Source organism: Antedon mediterranea, chromosome 1, assembly GCF_964355755.1.
Source record: "Antedon mediterranea chromosome 1, ecAntMedi1.1, whole genome shotgun sequence".
Lineage (NCBI taxonomy): Eukaryota > Metazoa > Echinodermata > Crinoidea > Comatulida > Antedonidae > Antedon > Antedon mediterranea.
The window spans coordinates 20,871,724-20,897,896 of NC_092670.1; the positions used below are offsets into that span (position 1 = coordinate 20,871,724).

The 26,173-nt window shown below is 33.2% G+C and overlaps 2 protein-coding genes across 8 annotated transcripts in view; one reads left to right on the forward strand and one right to left on the reverse strand.

Moving 5' to 3' along the window:
- Positions 1–12,133, reverse strand: part of LOC140061891 (BAI1-associated protein 3-like) — a 34,809-nt gene extending 22,676 nt beyond the window's left edge. For 5 of the 7 annotated variants that reach the window (XR_011847447.1, XR_011847446.1, XR_011847445.1 and 2 more), the window contains exons 1-11: positions 11,858–12,133; positions 9,672–9,765; positions 9,097–9,195; positions 5,539–5,646; positions 3,923–3,985; positions 3,693–3,759; positions 2,036–2,303; positions 1,544–1,588; positions 1,302–1,464; positions 732–836; positions 133–347 (exon numbers count right to left, since the gene is read on the reverse strand). Coding sequence is in view for 4 of the 7 variants with exons in the window: in XM_072107927.1 (XP_071964028.1) it covers positions 133–347; positions 732–836; positions 1,302–1,464; positions 1,544–1,588; positions 2,036–2,303; positions 3,693–3,759; positions 3,923–3,985; positions 5,539–5,646; positions 9,097–9,195; positions 9,672–9,765; positions 11,858–12,105 (1,475 nt within the window). In the remaining 3 variants the exon portion in view is untranslated. Of the gene's footprint in view, positions 1–132; positions 348–731; positions 837–1,301; positions 1,465–1,543; positions 1,589–2,035; positions 2,304–3,692; positions 3,760–3,922; positions 3,986–5,536; positions 5,647–9,096; positions 9,196–9,671; positions 9,766–11,857 lie in introns of those variants that run through there. The other 2 variants (XM_072107930.1, XM_072107939.1) reach the window with 2 other exon arrangements.
- A 1,727-nt stretch (positions 12,134–13,860) lies between these two features.
- Positions 13,861–25,666, forward strand: LOC140047898 (DNA ligase 1-like). The gene is made up of 21 exons (XM_072092930.1): positions 13,861–13,949; positions 14,992–15,042; positions 15,190–15,454; positions 15,668–15,818; positions 15,902–16,378; positions 16,497–16,611; positions 16,946–17,032; positions 17,306–17,535; positions 17,644–17,708; positions 17,863–17,964; positions 18,125–18,201; positions 18,296–18,387; positions 18,565–18,652; positions 18,742–18,943; positions 19,116–19,394; positions 19,777–19,921; positions 20,278–20,360; positions 20,742–20,894; positions 21,918–22,115; positions 23,392–23,484; positions 24,881–25,666. Exons 1-21 carry the CDS (start codon positions 13,930–13,932, stop codon positions 24,962–24,964), a joined length of 3,057 nt encoding a protein of 1,018 aa, XP_071949031.1. The 5' UTR covers positions 13,861–13,929; the 3' UTR covers positions 24,965–25,666.
- The last annotated feature ends 507 nt before the right edge of the window (positions 25,667–26,173 follow it).

Consider the following 26,173-nt stretch of genomic DNA (forward strand, 5'->3'; position numbering starts at 1 on the left):
GTACCTAGAGCATTCATCCAGGGTATTTTCATTGAACATCCGGGTACTTATTACATACCCACTGGGTTCAACAAGGGCACCTAAAGTGTTCAGTCGTATTTATTTTAAAATAAGCAATTATTGTTATTTTACCAATAAGCTAAGTTTAATTGTGTGAGCTGGTTTTGTATGGCTATCTGATGAAGTAGGTAGACTGCCTCATGATTCAGTGTTCCATCCCATCTACTAGAGTTCTCCATCTGCTTCAGTTCATGTTCAACCAACTGTGTTAATATACAACGATAACTCTCAACTGGGTTCATACGATCCTCTTCTATCTGCTCATTTTCTTCCTCATCTTCGTCTTTCTGTAAACAAAAATAATTCAGAGGGAAATTGCTGGCTTATTAATTATAGTCATAGGTGTAGAATTGCCACTGTTCTGGTGAGGGAACTACATATACAAGGTTTCAGGGCTCAAGCGCTTTATGGTTCTGTTGGATAATGAATAAAAACCATAGGTTCAGTGTACATATCAGGCTCATATGCACTACGAGATGAGTAGGGGGTTACCACAGTGTACTAGTTCAAACACAGTCACTGTCACACAAAACCAACCATCATAGTCCAGTACACTGGGGCTCTCAGGCAGAAAAATCTTTGACTGAAGAGGTCACCCAGTATAAGGAATAATAAAATAATATAAGCTCTTAATTAATATGTAAAGAACATCTCTAAGCATGTGTACTTACTCTGTATCCTAAATGTAACTGTAATTTTATTTTTCCTTTAGCTTTTGATTTCTCTGATTTTCCTTCTAACTTAAACCAGTCTGTTTTGCCATGGCTTGGAATATCCTTTAAGAAAAGAATAAAGTCAAGAATGTAACGTTCTTCTCCCCCTCTTCCCACGACCTTTCCTCTCCTCCTCTTCCCACGACCTTTCCTCTCCTCCCTCTTACCACAACCTTTCCTCTCCACCTCTTCCCACAACCTTTCCTCCCCCACCCTCTTCCCACAACCGTTCCTCCTCCACCCTCTTCCCACAACCTTTCCTCCTCCACCCTCTCCCCACAACCTTTCCTCTCTCCTTCTTCCCACAACCTTTCCTCTCCCCCTCTTTCCACAACCTTTTCTCCCCGCACCCTTTTCCCACAATCTTTCCTCTCCTCCTCCTCCTCCCCAGCCTTTCTTCTCCCCAACCTTTCCTCTCCCCCAAGCTCTCTTCCCACAACCTTTCCTCCCCCAAATCCCTCCACCCACAATATTCCCCCTAACTTTCCACCAAACTGTTCCCATTACATGCAACTACATAACACGTACCTTAATTGGTATGTCAATACTACCAAGAAAGTCATCCACATTGCCATCAGTATTCTTGGCATTGTGGACAATCTGCTTAAAGTACCTCTGCATTCCTTTAACACCAGATACCTCGTTGATGTTCCTCATGGCACCAAACACAGTTGTGTCCTCATCATGATCCCTGTAAAATAGTACAACAGTATTTTACCAGGAATAGTCTTTATAAACTACATTTTAGATACAATTATAAGTTTCCTTACCAAATTTCCAAATGAAATATATCATCTTGAAGATCTTGCAAGTCTCTGTAAACCAATTTGTAAAAAAATACAATTACAGCAGGTAAAAAAATAGTATTATATTAAATTGGTTGAGTTAAAAAAAAGCAAATATTATGAAATTTAATGACTACATTTCTATAATAAAAAAAGGGTTTTTTGCAAGAATTTTTGGAAAATGTACTTTTTAAAGTGATGTTCTTTATCTAAAGCAGTGGCATAACGTAGAGACCGGAGGCCTCTGGTTTAGGAACCCTAAGTGGCCCCCCAATGTTGGAGGCCTCGGGTTTGACAGTTAATGCCTGTTTTTTTTTCTTCTGGGCACTAATTAGTGGACCCATAAGCTCAGGGGCCCCTGGGTTTAGCCAGTGAGCGTTCATAGCCGTTATGACATTGATTTAAAGACCCCTTCCATGTAACTTACAAACTCTCTTTATTCTCACTCCTAACACCACACTCTCTTGCTAAACTTACATTGTGAATGATTCCCCCCATTTAGGGTTCAAATTCTGATTGATAACTCTTGTCTGCTTTATCGCTTGTTCAGGAACTTTATCTCGAAGTTTTAATTTCTTTTTCTTTTTTTTATTCTTCTTTTTCATTTTGTACCATTTCTTTTTCTTCTTGTCCTTCTTTCCATCTACTTCGGTTTCAATGGAATCATTTAGAGAGTCTATGCCAGTTTCAACTTCTTGTTCCTTCGGGGGCATTATTCCTAACAAGCAGTATGGATCACTGAAACCTTTATGAATACATTTAATTGGATTAGATAAACTATATAACAATGATTAAAAACTATTTAACATTTTATAGACACTCAAATTATCACATTTCACAATCCATGAGCTGCCCTCATAAATACAATGTGAAGTCCACTTAGCGCATTGCATTGCACTTCAATGATAAATACGTGTATAACAGGGTAAGTAAATATTATGTAAATTTGTTTGTTTTAGTTAGACCTATAGGGCATATCTTTATTTAAATTTGTTTGTTTTAGTTAGACCTATAGGGCCTATCTTTATTTAAATTTGTTTGTTTTAGTTAGACCTATAGGGCCTATATTGTACATTGTATTAAATGTTGTTATATTAGATTATTTAGGGGCGGATCTAGGATTTTGATAAAGAGGGGACTGATATGGGAAAATAATCGTCTAGCAGGGTCCCGAAAATTTGTTTCTAGACGCCCGGAGATGGCATCTGAGGCGTCTTGGCCAGTCGATTCTTGTCATAAACTATCTGAATATAGTGGGTTTTATAGACCATATTTAATATAGACCTACGGAACTGTGTTTTTTTTGTGCCAATAGCCTAAACCCTATTTTCCCGTCGACGAAATGTTACAACTAGTTGCTTTAAATTTTCAAATAATTCAAGTTGAAAATAAATAACGATGATCGAGTCAGACCGCGAATTTCCAAAATGGTTGATAGTACCGTTTCAGCGTACAACGCTACTGCAATTCAACGTTGTATCCAATCAGAATGTTTCCTGTTATAATGAAAACAAGGTTTGACCTAGGCTGTATCGTGAGACATGTGAGATGGATTTCAACAACAAAAAAGACCAGAATAAATAAGGCCTAACTAAACTACAAATACAACTATTGAAAAAAAACTAGGCTACAAACTACATGTATCAACTGATACCATTATTTTTTCTAACAAATGAAATAAATAAATGCATCTTATATTTAAACATAGGGACTACGATCCCATCCCCTTTTAGGCCTAGCTGGAGCAGCCATTCACGCATTCATTTAAAAAAAACGCTAAAACGGTCTAACGCCATGGGTCTGAACATAGCCTAAAATGGTAAAAATGCTGATGTGTTTAAAGTTGTATACCTCTGGGGCCAAGGTTGAAGTCTATTATAAACGCACCCCTGTTTCAAACAGGAGTAAATTAAAGGTTAATTTATTTTCAAATTTATATATTATGACAATGAATTCAACAATTTAACCTGTAAAAAGTAAAACAAAAAAATAACAAAACATCATGCCAAATTTTCCACTGTTATGATAACAACTTTTAGTAAGATATAAAAGGTCAAATGTTCTATTATTTTCAAAGGAAGGAAATAGAATATATAGAATCTAAAGTAGATGTACACAAGAGGTGTTGGCTTACCATTAGGGTCCTTTGCACCTAAGCCACTTGCAGCAATGACTGTCACATTTAAAATTGGAATTAATATCTATAACAAAAACAGATTTAGTGCATTAAATAGGTCTGCAAAGGATGTGATCAAATTATTACAATACAGGTTCTCCTGTAGAAAATCTTTAAATTGTATTCGGAAAATAACGAAAATAAAACGATCAAGTAGAAATTATTTAAAAAAAATTAAGTTTCATTACGTCTTGTTCACTGCTACTCTCTAAAAGTAACATATCATGGTCTTCATCAGCAACAGAAAAAACCTAGAGAAAAAATAAAATCATTTACCGATTACTTAATGTTAATGTTGTTGAATTTACATAGCCCTTTTAAAAATTAGGAGAGTGTCCCAAAGAGCTTAAAATAAAAAGGTGTTTGATGATAATCAAGAAGTGGCATCTGTTTTTAAATTTGAGAAAGAAAAGTTAGCTAATATGTCAAAGATTTTATTTATCTCAACTCAGTATTAATAATTGTATTTTTTTAAGATCTACAAAAGTACCACAAATTATACAAATATAGTAGAACCTGTCATTTGGGACACCCCTATTCAGGTTATAGGGAACACTTTCCTGTGAAATAAACAAGGGACAACATACGCTTTAAAGCTCAGGTACAAGCATGAATTTTAAATATAATATCTCGTTATTTGTACATAAATCAAATATTTGTAACAGAAATCAAGACAAAAAAACATGAATTTTCCTTAATATGGTCAAAATACAAATTTGGCAATATTCTGCCATAAAAACCAGGAAGACCTTTTTTCAGTAGTTAGGTAGTTAACCTAATGTAACAACATGTTTGGTGACTCCCTAGAAGGTGAAAAAAGATGGTGGATATACAGTGGATAATTTCTGCTATAGCATGAAAATAAAATTATGAAGTTGAATAAAAATACCAGAAATGTAAAATTCAGGTTTTATTACCTATATTTAGTCATCTGATAACATTTTTTACTTTTTTACAGTTATTATAGCTTTTTAAAATGCCTCTCTATTTACAAAATTTGTGTACAAAAGAATAGAGATTTTACTGTGTAATTTGAACTATCCCCCCCACTGATAAGAAAGTGCTTATTTTCAACAAGCTTGTGTAACACAAATAAAATCCCAAAAATTATGAAACATAGGGGAAACTATAGATTGATAATTATTGGAATGTATGATCAATAGACATTTTTTTCCCACACCTGGCCTTTAACATTCTCTTGAGGTATATATGTCACTTCATTAAATTGAGGTGACGCAACGGCGAGTTACACAGTGAGTTACACGGTGAGAGGTATATATTTTGCATAATGTTTTGTATTTAATTCATTTAATAAAGAAACATCTATACATTTATTTGAATTTGTACAAATATGAAAGTTGTTATAATCTGATACTGAAAGGAGCCTATTGCCATTATAACCTCGTATTCTAGATCAAAACAGTGGAAGCAATTAAAACCTCATGATTTGCTTAGCATATTGGCACAGCTTAGGAAAGCGTTTCCTGTTATGAAAACATGTGAGGATTAACCAATCACATGTTAACATTTTAATTTATTTCTGCATGGTTGATAAGAAATAAAACATGAATAAATAAAGTTTGAAATATTGAATTACACACTAGCTTGCATCATATTAAACTTCTTGGACCAAATGGTTAATTTATAATGTGTTGAAATGTTCTATTCAGAAATATAATTAAAGATCTAACAATTTTGTTCCCTACTTTTGGGAGGACGGTACCTGGACCAATATATGATAAGCAGTGTTTTTAAAACCTGGCACGAGTTCACTTAATCTTGGCAATGCTTTTGAGTTACTTACATCTTTGACAAAATCAAAAAGGGTGTTTGACGCTACAACTTCATCTTCAATGGTCATTCCAAGACGATTCTCAATTGTTGATAGTGAAACTTTGTACAAGATTTCATTCTGAAAATAAAATAATCAAACTATTATTATTATAGACATAAAGTGGAGAAACTTGTTATTGAATCATGTGGCCAGGGCTTACAACTTATTTATAGCCATAAATTTGTCACAGCTTTTTAAGTTTTCTCTATGACCATATAGTTCTAGTGGTAGACATTTCTCAATCTCAGATACTGTAAGGAACTCAAACTTGATGTCCAATCTATATATTTGGCTAGTGTGCACTTTAAAGAACGACCCACTTCATCTTTGTATTAAAGATTAGGGGATTAACTGCAATGTTCAGTATCATCTTAGCCCAGTTTCTACGGACATTAAGGAACACTTTGGGAGATGAAAATTGTTGTCCACCAGGCAATTCAGCCCAGTAGACTACAACAAGTCAGGTTATTTACATCAATTCCCTAAAATGACAGCCTTGGGAGAGTGAGTGAGTGGCAGAGCGGTTAAGACAGTGGAACCGTAATCACGTAGCCATAACAGACATCGGCAGGGGTTCGAGGCTCACTCACTCCATGGTTCTGGTGGTAGAACGAGTCTTCTCGGATAAGGACTATAAACCGTAGGTCCAGTGTTAGACTTGCTCCAAGTCTGTATTTATTGTCTTTTTTATGTCATTCCACCACACGTTTTGATTTTTGTCTGAGTATCCAAACTCAAGTAATACAACTATGAAACGCCATATGTGCAAAAATATTTATATTTTTACTAATATTAAGAAAAAACTCCGTCTGGAGCCCAGACTAGTCCAGTGTACACAACTTGCTTGTGTGCACTTTAAAGAACCTAGTACATCTTTCGAGACGAGTAGGGGGTTACCCCGGTGTACTAGTACATCACAGCCACTGATCACCAACTGGGCCCTCTGGGAGATCAGTCTTTGACTGAAGAGGTCACCCAGTATAAAGATAAAACAAACAAACAAACTTGGCCCTAATGTTCTGCTTTCTAGACACTAGATTCCAGAATGCATTGGTTACTCAACGTCGACTAGAAAACAGGCTTTAGTATATTGCATATCACAGCATAATATTATATATACAATACAAAATTAATTACATTTTAAAAAGAAAAATAATAAAAGGCTAGGTCTATAATTTATACAATATTAATGATGACATTGATATAATTATACTGTACCATTTGGCTTTCATACACTTCTTCAGGCATCATTGTGTCTTTATAGTATTACTCCTTAATAACAAAGTACTGTATAGTACTGTACCCTTTTGATAGTTCCAATTCATTATTATTACATCTACTTTAAGAAAGTTACATATACCAAAAACTTTAAAAAAAACCCCAACAACATTTAGATCTTTAGATAGAAGAACAGAGTTCAGGAAAACTGTAAAGTTTACCTAGTTAGGGAAATACCCAAAAACTTTCACTGCTTCTTTTCAAGGAAAATGAATCTTTATTTACCTATGGGGATATTCCTCCTGCTGCTCAGCCGGTTTCATTGTGAAAGTAAATTCGACATTGTACTTATTACGCAAATTACTGTAGGCCTTAATTTTTAAATTAAGAAAGAATTATTCAATTATTTGTAGCCTTTAGCATTTGCGGTGAAGGTTACAATACTGTACAAAACATTATGTAAGAAATAAATTGAATCAAAACTCTTCTTTCTTATAGATGATAACAATATAAGAAAATTAGTTTTAAAATAAGATCAGCAAAGTATTACCAACACAAATTATCTAAAATGTTCAACTTTTAAAATAGCATTTTACAAAAATAGTGTTTTAATTTAATTTGTCGATTGAAACAAAAAGTGTGGGGAACCATTTTTCAGTCGTCAAAACTAATTATTTGAACATACAGTGGGTTTTATAATTAATTTTACTCTATATACATTAGTACTGTACCCCAGCCATTCTTACTTCCTGGATAGATCTTATCCATCTACAGTATTTGAAAATTACAGCCTAACTTATGTAAAAATTAATTATTTTATTTCAACCACCTTTAAAGAGGTCAATGCTTCCAGTTTAGCCCAATGGGTTAACTGATATTCAGGGCCCTCTTTAAAGATATATTGTCCCCCAAAAACATGAAAAATGAAGATTAATTAAATCAGACTTTGAAAGTTAATCACTTCCATTGAAAAAAAAGGAAAACAATAATGTTTTCACTTATAAAATGACAAAATAAATTGTTAAATTCATCCAAAAATCCATTGGCAGCCAATTTGACCATTTTTTGCTTTAAATTACATTTTATTCGGGTAAATACATTTTTTTAATCATCCAATTTTTGGTCAAAGTGGATAACTATTATATTACAATAAAATGGAATATTTAAAAAAAAATGTTTTAAGAATTATTTTTTCAGGAAGACAATACATCTTTAACACAGTAAATACTGTATAGTATAAATATTGTTACTGGTCCTGTAAGTCTAATGTATATAATTATAATATAATACAAATACAACAAATACGTTTATTCATCACATCATAATGAAAACAAAATGATACTGTATGTAGTGTTTAAAAAAACCTTAAATGAAATTGGGTCTCAGGAAACGAAGGAAGTTTGTACGAAATATACCCAAGATTACTTTAAAAATAATTCAAATTGGTTTTCTACTAGTAGTATACTTACACACACACAAAAAGACAAAAAGGAGGAAGACCAAAAAATAGACAAGCTAATTATTTACAAACATGTATTCAGTTTTTTTAAATTGCATAGTTTTACTGTGGTAGCTGCAATAAAATGTTAATTAGCTCTACACATCTACCTATAACCTGTAATACTAATAGCAAGATTAAAGTATTTCCTATATAAAAAAAAAACAGGAAATGTTATCCGAATATTATTTTTCAAAATCCATGCTATTATTAATCTGAAGGAAAAATCTGTTCTGGATAGCAGTAGTGGGAACATACATTTATTGTGATTGACTTACTTCACATCGTAATTTATTCATACTGTATGATACTGTACAGTACAATTCGTTTAAATTGCATGTTAGTTAACCAGGATTACACATATTAATTTACAGTAATCATTCATAGGGAAAAGGCTATAGAGGATGGGAATATCCCAGGGAATTTGCAGGGACTTTTGGCTAAAAATAACTTCGAAAGTTGTCGATGGTCTAAAGCTCTGTCTACACTATCAAACTATTAGACAAAATAAAGGTATGATGTGCTCAAATACTGTATGGTAGTGATATGCTCAAACATAGTGATATGACATCACAAAGCATATACGGGCACATTACATTTTTTGTAACATAAAGTTTGATAGTATAGACAGAGCTTAATGTATTAAACTGATTAACCACATGACTTAACATTTTATGATATCTGATATCAACCAGCTTCCCAGAAAAATTCATATTCCATCTGGGATTATCCAAGTTTAAATGTAGTAATCCATCTGGGAATATACTCTAGGGAAGATAATAATATTTTAAATTTAACCCTAAAAATCTTACCTCTTTTTTGGTCCACCTAAGGAGCTTATTATTCCCATCAGCATCATCTCCATCCTGATCATGTGACAACACATGCACATCTTCATAATGATCATCTTCCTATACAAAAAAAACCAGAAAACATGGTACAGTACTGTGTAAGTGCTTTTGCATTAATTAAAAGCATTACTGCAGTAATTACAATCTTTTACTGAATTTACATTTCAATTACAGTAGTTATCCTACTTTAAGCTATATATACAGTATTTTTTAATAATCTGTGAATACCATATTAAAATTCAATATTTACTGCAGTATTTACAGTAAACTAACAATAGCACAGTAGCAATCTTTTTTATACACCTATTTAAACACCAATGAGCAACTTAATATTTTAATATGAAACCACACTTACCACATAAATGTGAGACAGCAGTAAATAATAATAACTTTATATGTTGTATTACTGTACATAGTACTAAGTTTTAACGATGAATAATGTCTGTAATATATTGAAATCATATCCTGATGTAGGCAGATGCTACTAGACAAAACAATTAATTTAGTTTATTTAAAGGATAGTAATTGTTATGTACCTGTGTGTCATGTGAATCTAGTCGGTTCCTATTTTCCTGTTTATCCTGTAATGCTGAGTATGTCTCAAAGAAGTTTCCGTCCGCAGCATTGATCCTGTACAGTAGGACAAAAACAAATTTGACTTTTAAAATAACTAACAGGGTGTGTCTTAGTCTGGGTTCCAGACGGAGTTTTGTCTTAATATTAGTAAAAAGATAAATATTTTGGCACATATGGCGTTTCATACGTATACTACTTGATTTTGGATACTCCGTCTGGAGAAACACGCACAAGTCACGTGGTTTGACACCAAGAATTCTTGGTGCATACGATTATCCGGTTGACTAGTTTCAGCTGCATGCGATTGGCTACTCACTCGTACACTGTTTTAATATTCATATTTCAGAATTTCAAAGACTCAACAACAAAGATGATGCGCATGCGCTATGTTACATTTAGACAATGTGTACTTGAGTACATTTATGAAAGTTTCTGAAGGCTAGAAATTATTTTATATGCCTAGTAGTCTGGTAAACATTTGATGGGATTTTTCCCAAGGACATGAAAACTCGTCTTGATATGATAAGCTAGCTTCTCCGCATATCAAACATTGAATGGATCATTCATTACGCGGAGATAATTTTGATTTAATTCCCACCCAGACCCTGTCCTGTTCGAATTACCTCCTGTTCTGTGTGGTGGTGGTGTAGCCCTGTTGTTGTGTGCCGCCGGTGGTGGTATGTAGGCCTACTTTATTGGCGTTTTATTTGGCAGGTCATACGTGCGAATTGAGTAGGACCTACGAAAGAGGCCTAGGCCAAGGACTAAACAATTAATAAACAAAACAACTTGGCATTACGATTTTATATTTCAACAGTCTCGATCGTACATTCAGCACTGTACGTACTCGATCTTTTTCATTTTGAAACAAAATGATCATTGGTTGATTCGAAATCCATATTTACATACCGCCCGCCCCATATAGCCAAATACGGTATGATAAACTACGTCATTCTTATCGGACGTTTGCGGTCTGCAAATCGATTTCTATACGTGTTTCACAAGTCTGTATTTTCAGACAAAAATCGCGGTCGAAATAAAAACAAATAAATAAAAAAAAAGAAGATAATACAGACTTGGGGCAAGTCTAGGTGTGTCTATACAATTTTGAAAGAATCACAACCAGACAGTTTAGGTGGTGAAAAATATGAAAGTCAGCCTTGCAACACTATTTTAAAACAATGGAACAAAAATATTCTTAGTTTTTGACACAAGTAGTTTAATTGAACTGACTCAAAAAGAAATACAGGTAGGCCTACTGTGGTTAGGTTAAGGTTTTTTTGAAGTGGTCTTTAATATATCTGTTGTATATATCTATAGATGTAGAGTGAGCTTGTTTCTTTTGTATAAATATATTATAAATAGTTTTGGAGGTTTGAACAAAAAGGTTCCCTTTTCAAACTAGAGACAGTAGCAGAGGTGATGATATGGAAAAAAAGCCCTTATTTTGTTGAAAAACAGAACCCCATGTAAAAATCCTGGCTACGGGCCTGTTGCCTGTTGCAATATCTCCTTGGAATTGAAAATGAATTATCATTTGTTGAATTGATTCCAATTTTTGGTCAAGGCTATTCCTGTGGTAGAAAGCGCTGCCTACAAATATACTGTTAATTAATTATTATCAGGCCTGTCATTTGTAAAAACCACATGCAATTTATAATTGGTGGCCAATCACATGGGTGGGGAACATTAAAGGGACTCCTTTGTAGACAATCAAATAGCTTCTTGGAGGGTCATCATATAAAACTGTAAAAAGAATGGCATTAAGTACTGTAAGTATACAGCAAAGCCTGGTAAAAAAAAGGGCAGAAAAATTGTATTCATGAAAAAAAAAAGGATGTTTATTTCGATTAATTTTGAATACAATTGTATTAAATATATTATTTATGTCAGGCCTAGCTAGGTTATAGGCCCTAGCTAGGACTAGGTACCACTTTCATTGTTTGTGTTTACAATAACAACATGACACAGCAGGGCAAAGTCCAATACAGGGCATTGTACAGACGGCCTAGCCCTAGTATCTATACCGGATGCATCTTCCCGCAAACCGGATGGGGAGAAGCTTCTGCAGCCGGCCGATCCATGACACATTGACAGGCCTAAATCTTCAGAAGATTTTGCGACATAACAAGAACATAAATCTTACCTATCATTACTATAATTTGATGACAAAACTGTAATATCTTTCTCGGGCCTTGGATCTACTATTGACAAAATCATTGTCGATCTCTTCCTAGCCCCACTTCGTAACATTTTTTTATGGTGGTTTATTCGAGACCTGATCTGATTCCGTGTTTTGTAAAGTCTTCCTCGCACATTGCATACCGACCGCCTGGCTGCTTTTCGGAGCGCGTAGGCCGTATTGAAATCTATTGTTATTGTTGTGTAATTCATCTTTACCACCAATCACGTACAACTTCCTTAAAAAACTTTATAAACAATAAAAAGTTTCGTTCTATTTTGGTAGCTGCGTTCAGTAAAACCCAGAACTAAAACCAAATTACTTTTACTCTCGATTCATCAGAAGAAAATTAAAACAGTTTCACTTTTGTAATTCCAAGTATAGCAAAACAATACTAGAATTGTATACTTTTGCATCGTTCGTAGTCAGTGCAATGAGGCGATGCTGTATCATCTACTGACTGTATACGTTTCAATATTTCTCTCAAAATGTGAATATAATTTATTATTATTTGGTGAGTCATATAATTTCCTGGCTCATGTCAAGTTCATACTTAAAGAATTTAAATCAACCATGCGTACCTAGAGAAAAAAATCAGGACGTGTAAAGACAGTCGGGACTCAATTATACTCTATTTAATTGATAATGTGATAATGTTAAAAAAAATAGTGATATTGTACTTCTTTTCTTTTTTGGGACACAGGTTGATATAAAACTAAAATCCCCAACTCAGAAGATTAAGTTAAATTAGTCATCACCTCTCTCATATGATCGAGAAGACGGTGATCGACTACACATTAGATCAACGTGTTTGATAATGATATATAATGTGTGATAAGTGTTATCTAGTGCATGGACCATTAGGCAAACACATTTAAGACATAGATATACTTACATATGATAATTCGTCAATGTAAAGACATTTTCGGAGGAAAAATGCAAATTTCCTTGGCAAGATAAGAGATTATCATTTTGAACGCTTTTACGAAACCTATCAATATACGGCTATACTTATAAAAATCTTTAAAATACTAAAAAAACATTGATGCCGGATTAAAAGTGCGTATTATGTTTGAAACATAAAATGTAAATAAAATTGATTTGGGTCTTAATCTCCCAATGTGTTGATAACAATGTATATGAGTGAGAGAATGTCTAAAGATAACATGTCTTTGTAAAGCTCTATCTACACTATCAAACTTTATGTGACAAAAAACTTTTTTTTGTCAAACTAGTTTGATGTTTGTTGTAGACAAAGTTTGACCATTTTAATTAGTGTTTGCGGAAATTTCGGATCTCAATATCATTGCTGTGGCTATAATCACTCAATTTCACTTATTAATTTAAATCCCTTTAGCTCTATCTATGATTAAAATGTTGTTTTAGATTATACTATACGAAAAATTGAAAAAGTTACTTAAATTGAAAGCTGTCTGTATATTCACTGTTGTTATTAAAATACCAGTGAAAAGTCAGTACCATTTAGAATTTAAGCCGTAAGGTAAAGGTCAATATTGAATATCGAAACGTGGCAGGCTGGCTATGGGCGCTTGACCTTTGACAAGATCACCTAACATGTATAATTTCAAACTATACAGTACTAGTAGGCCTACTTAGTATTTTATATTCAGGAAAGCCGCTCCATAATATCTTTACTTTTCTTCCTTATATCTAAATTAACTGAAAACTGTTAGGCCTTACTAAACATTTTACTGTAATTTAGAAGTATGTAAACACTATTGACATATTTTCATAAAACATTCTTCACGCGTACAACTCTTCATAACAAAAAATGTTTTCAATTTAGATTTTACGACCTCATTCGGGACTTCGGCTTCTAAGATCTTTGCTACCGCCATTAGAAAAAAAGTTTTGTTCAACAAAATATTAGAGAGGGGGCTATTTTCAAAAAGTCTGTCGCCCTCCTCGCGTCACTTGTTTTATCCGCGGGAAAAGTTAGATTGGATGTTGTTGATCGACTTCAACAAGAACATAGGTTTTATTACTGTTGCTAATTTAGCCTAGATTCAATTACCATGGCTCAAAGATCTATCATGTAAGTAATAATGCCATAAATATTATACATGATGACTTGATTAGGTTAGCAATTGTTTACGAAAGATGAAATAAGAGCATTGGAATCCTAGGCTACCTACTTACTGGTTCTCAAACTGACCGGTGTCACTGTGTATCTGCTGAGTGAGGGAGTTGAGAAAGGTTAACAAGATGATTAGGCCTAGCCTAAATTATTTTGTCTCGTGAGGAAGTACTGTATCGTATTTTTTTAATAACCCACTTTGTTTTTGCTGTCTTTATTTGTTCTTGAGATTGAGTCATTGATGGATGTTTTTTGTGTCTCTATTTAAAGCCCCATTCCCTACGTTTTTGAGATCTAATTTAAGATCACAAACTATATTTAATGTAAAAATAATACTACATGGTCCTATTGCGATAACTTTTTTCGTCTTTAAACGGTTAAAAATGTGAAAAATAAATCGATTCTAATAATTATAGCGGCCCGCTATAAATCCCAAAATGCATTGCGCGCGTATTGATATTTTTGTTTTTCACCTGTAATTCGCCCACTTTTCGATCGATCGTGAAGCCAAAACAAATGGAAGACTCCTAACTTTTCAGCGAAAATACCGGGTTTTCCCCAATTTGTATCAACGGAGTCTGGCAAAAATAGAAAGACAATTAATGCAGCAACTATACAACGTCAGGCTAGGTATATAGCTAGCGTACGATGTTCGTACGTTATCGATGTTTACCAGCTAGGCCTACAAAACTAAGCCTAGCTAGGCTAGGCCTAAGACCGTCCACGAGAGGTCGATCGCCGCGAGCTACTTAGGTAGTGCATTGTTTCTCACTTTTTATCATAATTTACCATAAAACGTACATTTAAGACAAGGAATGACATGGTTTAATGTTTTTAAAGTGATATATATGTATTATTTTCCAAAAAACGTCCAAAATTGCAGGGAAGGGGTCTTTAAATATTAGTAATACTACTACTAGGTAGATAGTCAGTGTTTGTATGACGTGTATGTATGTATGTATTGGTGTTATAACTGTGTTTTATTAACTCATTTTTACAGGTCATTTTTTGGTGGAGGTGGGACAAAGAAAGCTTCCAGTGAGAAAAAGAGGTAACACCATCTTCTTTCACATATTGAATCAGCTAAGAACAGAAATGCCTCAATATTTCAAATGTTATTATGCAATATATATTATAAATGTTATGATAAGTATGAATGTATATTTTAGTAAGTTATGTGAATTTTGTTCCTGTACAGAGATCGTTCACCTCTAAAAGTGAAGAACAAGTCGCCAAATTCAAATAAATCGCCAATCACAGAACAACCAAAGAAAAAGTTCCGTCGCATTCTAGACAGTGACGAGGAAGATGAAGAAGAAAACAAATGCAAACAAACAACAGAAGAGGAAAAGAAGAACGAGGATAAATGTGAAGAAGTAGGTGATGAAAAGAAGGAAGAAGAAAGTAATGAAGGAAAGAAGGAAGAAGAAAGTAATGAAGAAAAGATGGAAATAAATGCTGAGGTAAAGATTTGATTATTTGAAAAAAAATAAAAATAATAATAATAAAAATATCTGAATAATGCATTCAAAAACTTAACTAAAAGTGGAAAAAGTTACTTTAAAAAGGGACAATTTATTTTGTAGTAACATTTTCCATCTTTTTATTTATTTTTCATTCATTTCTGGAGGCTATAATAAAAATAAATATTTTTTTTATCTGTCTCATTCTTCCAGCTGGATAGTATAATCACACTTAAAACAGAACCTAAAACACCATCACACAAAAATACAATGGCATCTCCCCCATCTGTAAATGGAACACCCAAATTGTCACCAGACAATACACCAACAATTTCCCCTGGGGGAATTCCATTCAGAAGAACAGGTAAGTTCTGCTTTGAATATTTGTATTATAGTTTAATGTTTTATTTGATTAGTAGATGTTCATTTTCATGCTTTGTTTTTCAGCCCGAAAACACATGCGAAAGCGAACATTAAATCTTTCGCAGACAAGTGATTCGTCAAATGAGGAAAAGGCTGCATCACCAGAAAAGGAAGAGACAGATATATCTAATGAAAAATCTACTGAGGTTAAAACTGAGATTAAAGATGAAGAGAATAAGACAGATAAAAAAAGTGATGAAAATGATGAAAACAAGGAGAAGTCAAAAGGCAAAGGTCAAACAAAATCAAAGAAAAAAGATTCATCAACAAAAGAAAGAATGGTTAAAGTACCTGATAATGTAAAGACGGAGAGTGATGACATGAAAGATAAAAAAGTATTGAGTAAAGGAAGTAACAAAAGTCCACAAGAGAATAAAGCAAAGAAACGAAAAACAAAACAAATTATAGAAAGTGATGATGAAGAAGATAGTGATGATGAAAAAAAAAAACAGTCTCAAGAAGTAAAGAAAGAGGAAGGAGTAAAAAGTCATCCCTTTTTCTGTAAGTGTATTTATCAAAATAAGTCATCTGTACTGCAGTAAAATCATCAATAAACAATTTCTTAAGTTTTGCTATTTATCTTTAATAATTCTTCTTATGTTCAATATTATTTTCACAGCTGCAAAAACTCCAAAACAAGAAGCAGAAGAAAAGAAACCAAAAACTAGTAAAGATGATACACCTGTAAAGAAAGAAGTCAGTTCTGTCTCACCTGCAGTGAAAGAAAAATCAAGGTTAGTTACACAGTGATGACATTTATCCTGGATCTAAATGTGATTTAAATTAAATCTTAATTTTAAATGTGCTTATTAATTTTCAATTTTTTCCCTAATGATATGTTATAAACATTATTTAAAGCAATAGTTTTTAACAAAATAAGTTTGTGCTCTAACATTAAATCCAATTTCTGTAGATTAAAATATTCCTCTTGGTAGAATGTTTAAGTGAAAATGATTCCTCCCCTTCGTTCCTAAAATTAATATTCCTTTTTTTTTTGTGCAATGTGCTTACAATTATTGGGCACGCTATAGGACTAACTATTATTATAATTTGTTATCTTCATTACAGTGATGAAAAAGTTACAGATATTAATTACAACCCTGGAAAGAGCAACTACAACCCTGTGTTAGATGCATGTTGGAAGAAAGAGGATAAGTAAGATAAAAAGAAACCGTGCGCCGCATAAAATATGGATATAGTACAGTACTGTTGCTATTTGGCGCAGCCAGACATAAGACCAAAGAACTGTTATGAGTTCCTATCTTGGCAAGGCGGGCTTGTCTTGTTGTTAGATTGCCTTGGGATAACATAGTGGTGAAACATTATATAACATAAAAATGATAATCTTTAAAAAATATAAAATTGAGCAGACAGTCATCATTGTAATTTATTGTAATTCTTATTATTCTAATTTATTGTTGTCTATAGGGTACCATATCTAGCCCTAGCCCGTACATTTGAGCAGATAGAAGCAACTACAAAACGTTTGAAAACCATTGAAATCCTCTGTAACTTCTTACGTTCAGTCATCGTCCTTACACCAGATGATCTAGTGAGATGTGTTTACTTGTGTCTAAATAAGCTTGCCCCTGCATATGAGGGTTTGGAACTCGGCATGGGGGAAACCATTCTGATGAGAGCCATTGGTCAGGCAACAGGTATGTAATTGTCCAGTTGCTTAAACAATTTGAATTGAACTCAACTAAAAGTGGTATTTTGGCTGTTAATTATAACAATGGTTAATTATCTTGTTATGTATGTTTTAGGCCGAAGTGTTGATAAAATGAAGGCAGAGGTAGCAGAAAAGGGCGACCTTGGTATAGTTGCTGAGGTAAGCATCTTTGAAAAAGGGACACATTTCTGAAATCTGAATCTCATCCCATAATCTATCCACTTTGTACAAACATTTTTTTAAATAATTAAATAAGACATTCTCCAAACAATACTTAGCAATTTGTTACCTAAAGTGTTTTTGTTTGTTGTAGGCAAGCCGTACAACTCAGAAGATGATGTTTGCTCCCCCAAAGTTGACTATTCAGGCAGTTTTCAACAAACTCAAAGAAATTGCTGCAATGACGGGCAACGCTGTAAGAAATCTATAGAAAATAGCTATAAACTGAAAAGTTACATTAAAAATCATTAAGGAACTTTTGATTTGACAATCTAGGCCCTTTTACTGAAAATATTCTCATTGTGAAGTATTGAAATAAGCACAGCATATTAAAATCATTACATTTTTTGATTTAGTCTCAAAGTAGAAAAACTGAAAAAGTCAAAGGGATGTTTGTAGCCTGTCGTCACTCCGAAGCACGATATTTAATAAGGTTAGAAATCTTGCAAGACAAACAATTATAACGATTTGAAACAAATACATACATTTGGAATAATAATATATTTACAAGATTTTCTGAATTGCAGATCATTAACTGGTAAACTGAGGATTGGCCTAGCTGAGCAATCTGTTCTGGTAGCTTTAGGAAATGCTATAGTCCTAACACCACCTGGACAAGGTAGTAGAGGTTCTAATTGTACCTTGAGTATTCTATTTAAAGTATTTGTTACTCAGTATAGTACCCTATATATAATTCATTTCTCCTTTTTGTATTAGTAGTAGCCTTTTACTCAAATTGTACGACTATTAAATTATTTTAAACAATACACTAATGAACTGGTATTACTTGATTTAGACATTGATGAAAAACAAACAACCACAATCTCGGAAAGCCTTAGGAAAAAGATGGAAGAGGGCGCACTAATCATAAAAACTACATACTGGTAAGACTAATGTTGCCTGATTTTACCGCAGTAACTTCATAATTACTTCAGTAAGTATAATAATGCTATAATTACTGTTTCAATTCCAGTGAATTACCAAACTATGATAAAATAATACCAACGTTGCTAAAATACGGTCTAGAAGAGTTACCAAAACATTGCAAGCTGACACCAGGAACACCACTGAAACCAATGTTGGCCCACCCAACCAAAGGAATATCAGAAGTGTTAAATCGGTTTGAAAACATGGCGTTTACATGTGAATATAAGTATGATGGTGAAAGAGCACAGGTTAGTATAGGTAGTGTTGATACATGTATGTCGCCCTCTATTTTAAGAACACTTTCAGGAATAGAATTTTTATTTGATTTACCTGTAATGTTAATGTTGTCAAATTTATATAGCATTGTCCTAAAGGTTTCTATTTACCATTATATGCATTTGCTGTCTCTTTCTTCACCAGATACATCTTCTAGAAAACGGAGAGGTACACATCTACAGTCGAAATCAAGAGAACAACACTACCAAATATCCAGACATCATCGAACGTATGCCATCTGTATTAAAAGAAGGTGTTACATCATGTGTGATCGACTCTGAAGCAGTGGCATGGGACAAAGTGAAGAAAGACATACTACCATTCCAAGTGCTTAGTACCAGAAAAAGAAAAGATGCAGACATGTCAGAGATCAAAGTTCAAGTTTGCGTTTACGCATTTGATATCTTATATTTGAATGGAAAGGTGAGAATGTGTATTTATGTTTCCTCAAAAATAAAGACAAAATAAAATAAATAATTTCAAGAAAGGTTCATCTTTTGGTCTTCTATTTCAAGGTGGGTATGGCACTCCAGCAACATAAAATCTTTTCAGATTAAAAATGAAGCAATGTAATGTGTCGGTATAACAGGACTCTCCATACCAAATGATTGCATCCTGAACCATGATAGATATGCAAAACAATGATATTGGTGATAATTATTGTATTTATGATATAATACAGTATTGTGTTTTGGCTTCCTAATTAGAAGAACTGTTTATTATGATTGAATAATCTGGGAATTACCGCTGATGAAAGGGAGAAAATTATTAATTTGTTGACGTTAATTCAATTAATATTTTCTAGTCTCTTGTGAGGGAACCTTTCCGCAAGAGACGAGAGCTTCTCCAGTCATCCTGCAAGGAAGTTGAAGGGCAGTTTGTCTTTGCAAACTCTATGGTTTCCACACAGACAGAGGATATACAAGAATTTCTAGATGAGTCAATAAAAGGTGAATATAAGTTTGTCTTCTGAGTACAGTACTTACTATATAACTACACTGAAAGTTTTATCATTACTGTTTTGTGTCACTGTACCACAGAGAAATGCAAAATTAACTATACAAAACACTGTACAGTCAAAGATAAGGGACAAATTCAGGACCAATAAAGTGTTCCTTTAGTAATATTAAGTGTGGACCGTAGTTTAACCTAATAAAATATATTATTTACCCTTGTCTGTTTTATGGGAAAGTGTCTTCCTTAATAGGGGTGTCCAAAATGTATTCCAACTATTTATAGAAAGATAATTACACTAATTGACTTATTGTTTTGACCCACTAAAATGAACCAAATGTTTTTCTTTTAGGCAATTGCGAAGGTCTTATGGTGAAGACGTTAGACGAGGAAGCAACGTATGAGATTGCAAAACGCTCGCATAATTGGCTCAAGGTAGTTAATTATCTTGACCTGACCTATAAAAATGGGAAATCAAGTTGTTACCTTGTACACTGGAAGTTTAACATTAATTAATTAATTAGAAATTAAGAGTGGTTATTAGACGAAGTGTTAGATTTAAGAAAATATTTGGGAGTGAAGCCAATAAGAGGAATAGCCAATAACAAGTTGTTTGGTAGAATTGTTAATACGATATTAAATATATACAGAAAGAGTTACAAATAATAAATTACAGGGAGTGAAGCCAATAAGAAGAATAGTCAACAAGTTGTTTTGGTAGATGTTAATAAGATATTAAATATATACAGAAATATTTACAAATAAGAAATAACAGGGAATAAAGCCAATATTTTTTTTTATTTTCATATTTTGTAGCTTAAGAAAGATTATTTGGAAGGTGTTGGCGATACTTTGGATCTAGTTGTGATTGGAGGTTATCACGGAAAAGGGAAACGAACTGGGACTTACGGAGGATTCTTACTGGCTTGTTACGATGATGAAAATGAGGAATTTCAGTCAATTTGCAAGGTAATTGCGTGGTCCGTGATGTGGCTGGGCTGTTCAGAATAAGAAGGGGTGGGTGATGATAAATTTACAACTGTATAAGTATTTATATATAATGAACTTTCATTGAGAAATCGTCCAGTGATATACTGAATATGTAACAATTTATAAATGGTGAAGATGAAGAAATCTGTAAGACTGGCATCCCAACCAAGATTTGAACCCGGAATCTTTTGCTTGATATGCAGACATCCAACCATTATACCACCAAGTCTTCCTTGGGATGGTTTGGAAAGCTAATCTTTAACATGGTGGAACAGCAATAGATCTTAAGCATGCACAACAGATATCAAATTGAGACTCCTTCTTGTAAGACAAATCTGCTATCTATAGTTTTTTTAACAAAGTCTAAATCAAAATATAACTATGTATAACTAGTAGTATCAAGTAGTTCTGTCACTCTCTTTCCACAATATATAAAAGTTAGTAGTGTGTGTCATTACACAGAATAAACTTTATCCCTTCCTCAAAACATATAATCTAGGGCCTTAAAATTATTCACCACTACTGGAGGAAAAAGTACATGGTAAACTGGATATGACTTAAGAACCTAACCTTGAAATCAATTTAATATTCTTTATCTGTGTTTAAAATTAACCTATGCATTTATGGCAGACAGACACTGTATAAAGATGTGTAAGAGGATGAGGCCCTTCTATGGGGTCAGCGATCCTGGACCTATGTATCGGAGAAATGGTTAAATTTATCTAGATAAACTAGCTGGAAAACTTGGGCTATTCAAAGAATTGGTCTGTGTTTTAAGAACTCTTAGGAGACTAAATGAGTTTTCCAGGCTGGAGTTGAGAAGCATCCTGGAAAGGGTACAGGATTTATAAACAGGTGCCTTTTCTGCCAGCATCACAATTGACCCAAATTGACCCCAACAGAAACAAAATGACTGAGAAAGAGTTTTTAAAATGGTGTATAGAGATCACCCAGCAAGTGTAAAAATTTTTTAAGATTAACAATTTTCACTTTCTTTTAAAGATTGGCACCGGTTTTAAAGATGACGATCTTGAGCAACACACTAAGTTCCTCACAGACCATGTTATAGAGAAGCCCAAGGCGTACTATCGTTATGACTCAAGTCACGAGCCAGATCATTGGTTCGATGCGGTCCAAGTCTGGGAAGTAAAAGCGGCCGATCTTTCTATTTCCCCAACCCATCGAGCTGCAATGGGCATTGTAAGTTTATTGTTCATTATACTGTACCTGTGGATAGTCAAATCATTCTACTGCAGTATTGAAGGTCATTTTATATATATATAATCAGGTCATATATAATAATAAGAGTTCCTCAGTTGCTAATTCTATGATATTGTATAGATTTATCAATACAATTCTTGATAATACATTAACTTAAATGTCATATTAGCCTGAATAATACGATTTGGTTCAAAATTATTGTTAGTACACACAACTTAAATGAGTATAGCAGTAGACTATATTTCAAAAACATAGGGTAGTTTTCGTTTGCATTACCCTATCTATCATAATTGGAATATCCTCCCTCTTATATCCCCTTCCTTCAAATCTGATGGGTAAGTGGATTATGAAAAATTGAAAAATCATGTTCATCATTGAACACTGTTACTAATACTGTACTATAATTATAGTTGTATTTATTTCAGTAGAACAATAAATGTACTGCAGTATAATAATCTATATACTGCAGTAGAATAATCAATTTACTGGAGTAGAATAATCAATGTACTGCAGTAGAACAATCAATTTACTGCAGTAGAACAATCAATTTACTGCAGTAGAATAAACTACTACAGTACAAGGTTAGCACTAAAATTAAGGCCAAAACAATAGTTATATTGTAACAACAAGTTATAGAGTGGAAATAGGTCTACAGTGTGTATCCTGGCACTGAATCAGAAATATGGTTTTTTTTTATATTAATTTTTTTGGTGTGACAAAGAAAGGTCAAAAGAGATATTAGTAGTGTATAACCTATCCCTCATCTGTCAGGAATATAATCATATTTGCAATTTTAAACCAATCTGATTCATAAAGAGTTTCCTGATGGGAAAGGATGACAAGTAGTGGGGCATAGGAAATACATTCACTTGATTCATGTAGAGTATATAAGGCTCTGTTTACACTATCAAACTAGTTTGACAAAATGTGTGATGTGTCCAAATATGGCAGTAATATGCCCAGATATGGTAGTGATATGACATCATAATGTCCATATATAGGCACGACATATTTTTTTTTAAAGAGCTTAATCTGAGGCCCCTGAATGAGCAATTCAAAACAGAAAACATTTCAAATCGAGCTCCTGGATTAAGAAACTAGCTAAATTAACAAAAGAGTAGCGTTATAATAACGTATCATATGGCATGCAAAATGTGACTTAAAAAAATCTAAAAATATACATACTTTTTATCCTTGGTATGCGATAAAACCTGTTCTACTAATTAAATTCCATTTTTTACAATTTTGTTGTAAGGTTGATGATAGCAAGGGAATTTCACTTCGTTTTCCACGCTTTTTAAGAATTCGAGAAGATAAAAATGCTGAACAAGCCACAAATTCAACACAGGTAAATTTTAGATTTTAAAATTGTATCTATTTATTTTATCTATCATGTGAACAGTTAATAGTTGTTGAAAATAATATTAACATATACATAAAGTGTAACAATTTAGTGCTTAGAATAAAAAAATATCACAATCCATATTTTAGAATATCCAGTGTCTTAAAAATCTAACATAATCCAGGGACCCAAAAAAGTAAACACATCATGAACAAAATTACTACTTCTCCAGAGAATAAAGATTTTTTCTGGATTCAAATTATATTTAAAGGTTAACAATGAATCCCCAGGAGACCAAACCACAACTCCCAGCCCAGGTCAATTCCTGCATCCTGGGAAATCTTATTGGCTTATAGTAACCAACATTTGTTTGGCCCTTCTGAGGAAGAACCTCCTTGTGACCCCCTACTGTGACAACCCAGAAGGAACCATTTGGTTTAAACAAGAAAAGAAGGTTAAAGTGAACCAGAAAAATAATTAAACCCAATTTGTGAGGCCTGATAAATAATAAACAACAAGATACATTTCCGTTCCACAATTTCTTTTTTAAGTCATTGTGTAAAATGTTTTTTAATTTATACAATGGAACAACTGTTACACTAATTAAGTATAGAACATGGAAGGTCACCTATTGTTGTTTAAAATGGGCTCCGTATCCTATTGATGAAATGGGTTCATGTTTGAAATAGATTTTAAAATATAGCGCTTATATAATTAGGAATCGTTAGACAACATGCTAAATAGTTAATTCATAAAATTAAAAAAAAATAAATAAAAACTAATTCAATATAGAACATGTAACAGGGTAACAAGGTCACCTATTATTGTTCGAAATGGCCCCATATCCTGTACCCCTATTGATAATATGGGTTCAAGTTTGAAATAGATTTTAAAATAGTGACTATGAATTATAAATTAGGGAAGATTGTTTTTACCAAACTTAAAGCCTTGCGTTAATACAATATGAGATGTCTGATAATTCTTGATCTAGCATTCATTCTTTTTTTTGTCTATCATTATAAAGTTGTATCCTACCGTTCATTTTTGTTAGTCTATTCTTACAACCAACAGTGCAATGCAATTACAGGTTGATAATAAAATATATATATATTTAAAAAAACACAAAGTTAACATTTATATTAATAGTATCGTTCAAAATACATTTAAATTGTGAAAGACTACAATTGAAAATACCAAAAAAATTATTTAATAAAAGACATGAATTATACGACGACGAAAGTCTACAGAAAACACAATTTTTACAAACATTAACACAGAAAAAAAGAAGGGGTTTACAACAAGGATTACCAATAGAGACATTACAATAAAACAATGAAATAACATTTTCTAAGTGAAGAAGAAAGTTATAAAATTACATTTTAATCTTTATTATCTTTGAAAGGTTGCAGAATTGTATAATAACCAGGACCAAGTGAAGAACCAGAAGGCCAGTACTCAAAAGACAAATTCCGACGATTTTTACTGAGATCTTCAGAGAGTTCTGCAGTAAAAAATTGCATTGAGACAATATAGTAGTTAAACAACATCTCAGGGCATTGATATTAAAACTGTCTTGTTTAAATTTTACAAAACTGTATACAAAATTAACTTTCTAGGTAAATATAGCTCTTGTCAAACTGGTGTATATATACATATGTTTTAGACACTATAAATGAATTTGAATAGCATATGTTTGCCTAATTCATTGTTTAAATTTCAAGGAATTCTAATGCAAAGGTAATAATGATGCATTAAGTGAATATAATGATACATTTTGCATCTGGCGACTACGATTTATACATAATAATTATGAAATTATTAATAAAAACAACAGAAGTTTGTAAACTAAAACTGTGGAGGTATATGTTGACAAACGTAGTTTATTATATGTAGAGTACAATATAGCTAGCATAACCATAGAGGTTGTGACATAGGCCTTATAGCACTATCGGCCTTAAAGCACTATCGGCCTAATTTCCTTTTCGTATGTCAACACATTGGCGGGAAATGAGCTCCAAAGGGTGTGGCCAGGACAGATTTAAATTGACCTTCGAAAGTCACTTGCAGTTGTCTGATCTTCATGTAGTAACGAATGATTTACTAAAATTCTTATTAAAAGAAGTTAAGTTTATTTAGATTAAAACAAATTTTTGTTTTACAAACAAGTGTTACAATTTCCCTGGTTCAACCCACCTGCCACTGTTTGATGACAGATGGGTTGCAAAAGGTTGCGAAATCTAACCGCTGCATTGATGATGACGTAAGCATATGATTTGGCTGCAAAGTCACCTCTGGGTGTGGTCATCTATAGTCTTTCAAATTAGCCCATCTCTGACTATCTGTAACGGATGGAAATATCCGGTAAAATGTCATAGGGGAGATGGAGTCAAGGAAAGTTTACTCCCTGTGACGAAGGGCTGTATCCCATCTGTTGACCTTTTTTTGGGGTGTGGTTCGATTGACTGGTCACACCCAATAATTATGTAGGCAATATCCATACAATTTTGTAAATCAGAATTTTGTCGATAAACGCAATTTTCTAAAGAATTTTGAAAGCAAGGACAAGTCAATGACTAAATTTTCAATCTTAGGAAAAAAAAGGCTTTAACTGACGACCAACTATAGTAAGAGGTGGGAGTTGGGGATCTACACACTAGATGATGAGACTTTTTACAATGCAAGGACAAGTCAATGA

What these genes read in the sequence shown, in the direction of transcription:
- LOC140047898 (XM_072092930.1), top strand. Translation starts at nt 13,930, where the DNA reads ATGGCTCAAAGATCTATCAT. An exon ending in CCTAACACCACCTGGACAAG is followed by an intron (nt 18,388 to 18,564) that starts GTAGTAGAGGTT and finishes TACTTGATTTAG; the next exon opens with ACATTGATGAAAAACAAACA. An exon ending in ATGATGGTGAAAGAGCACAG is followed by an intron (nt 18,944 to 19,115) that starts GTTAGTATAGGT and finishes TTTCTTCACCAG; the next exon opens with ATACATCTTCTAGAAAACGG.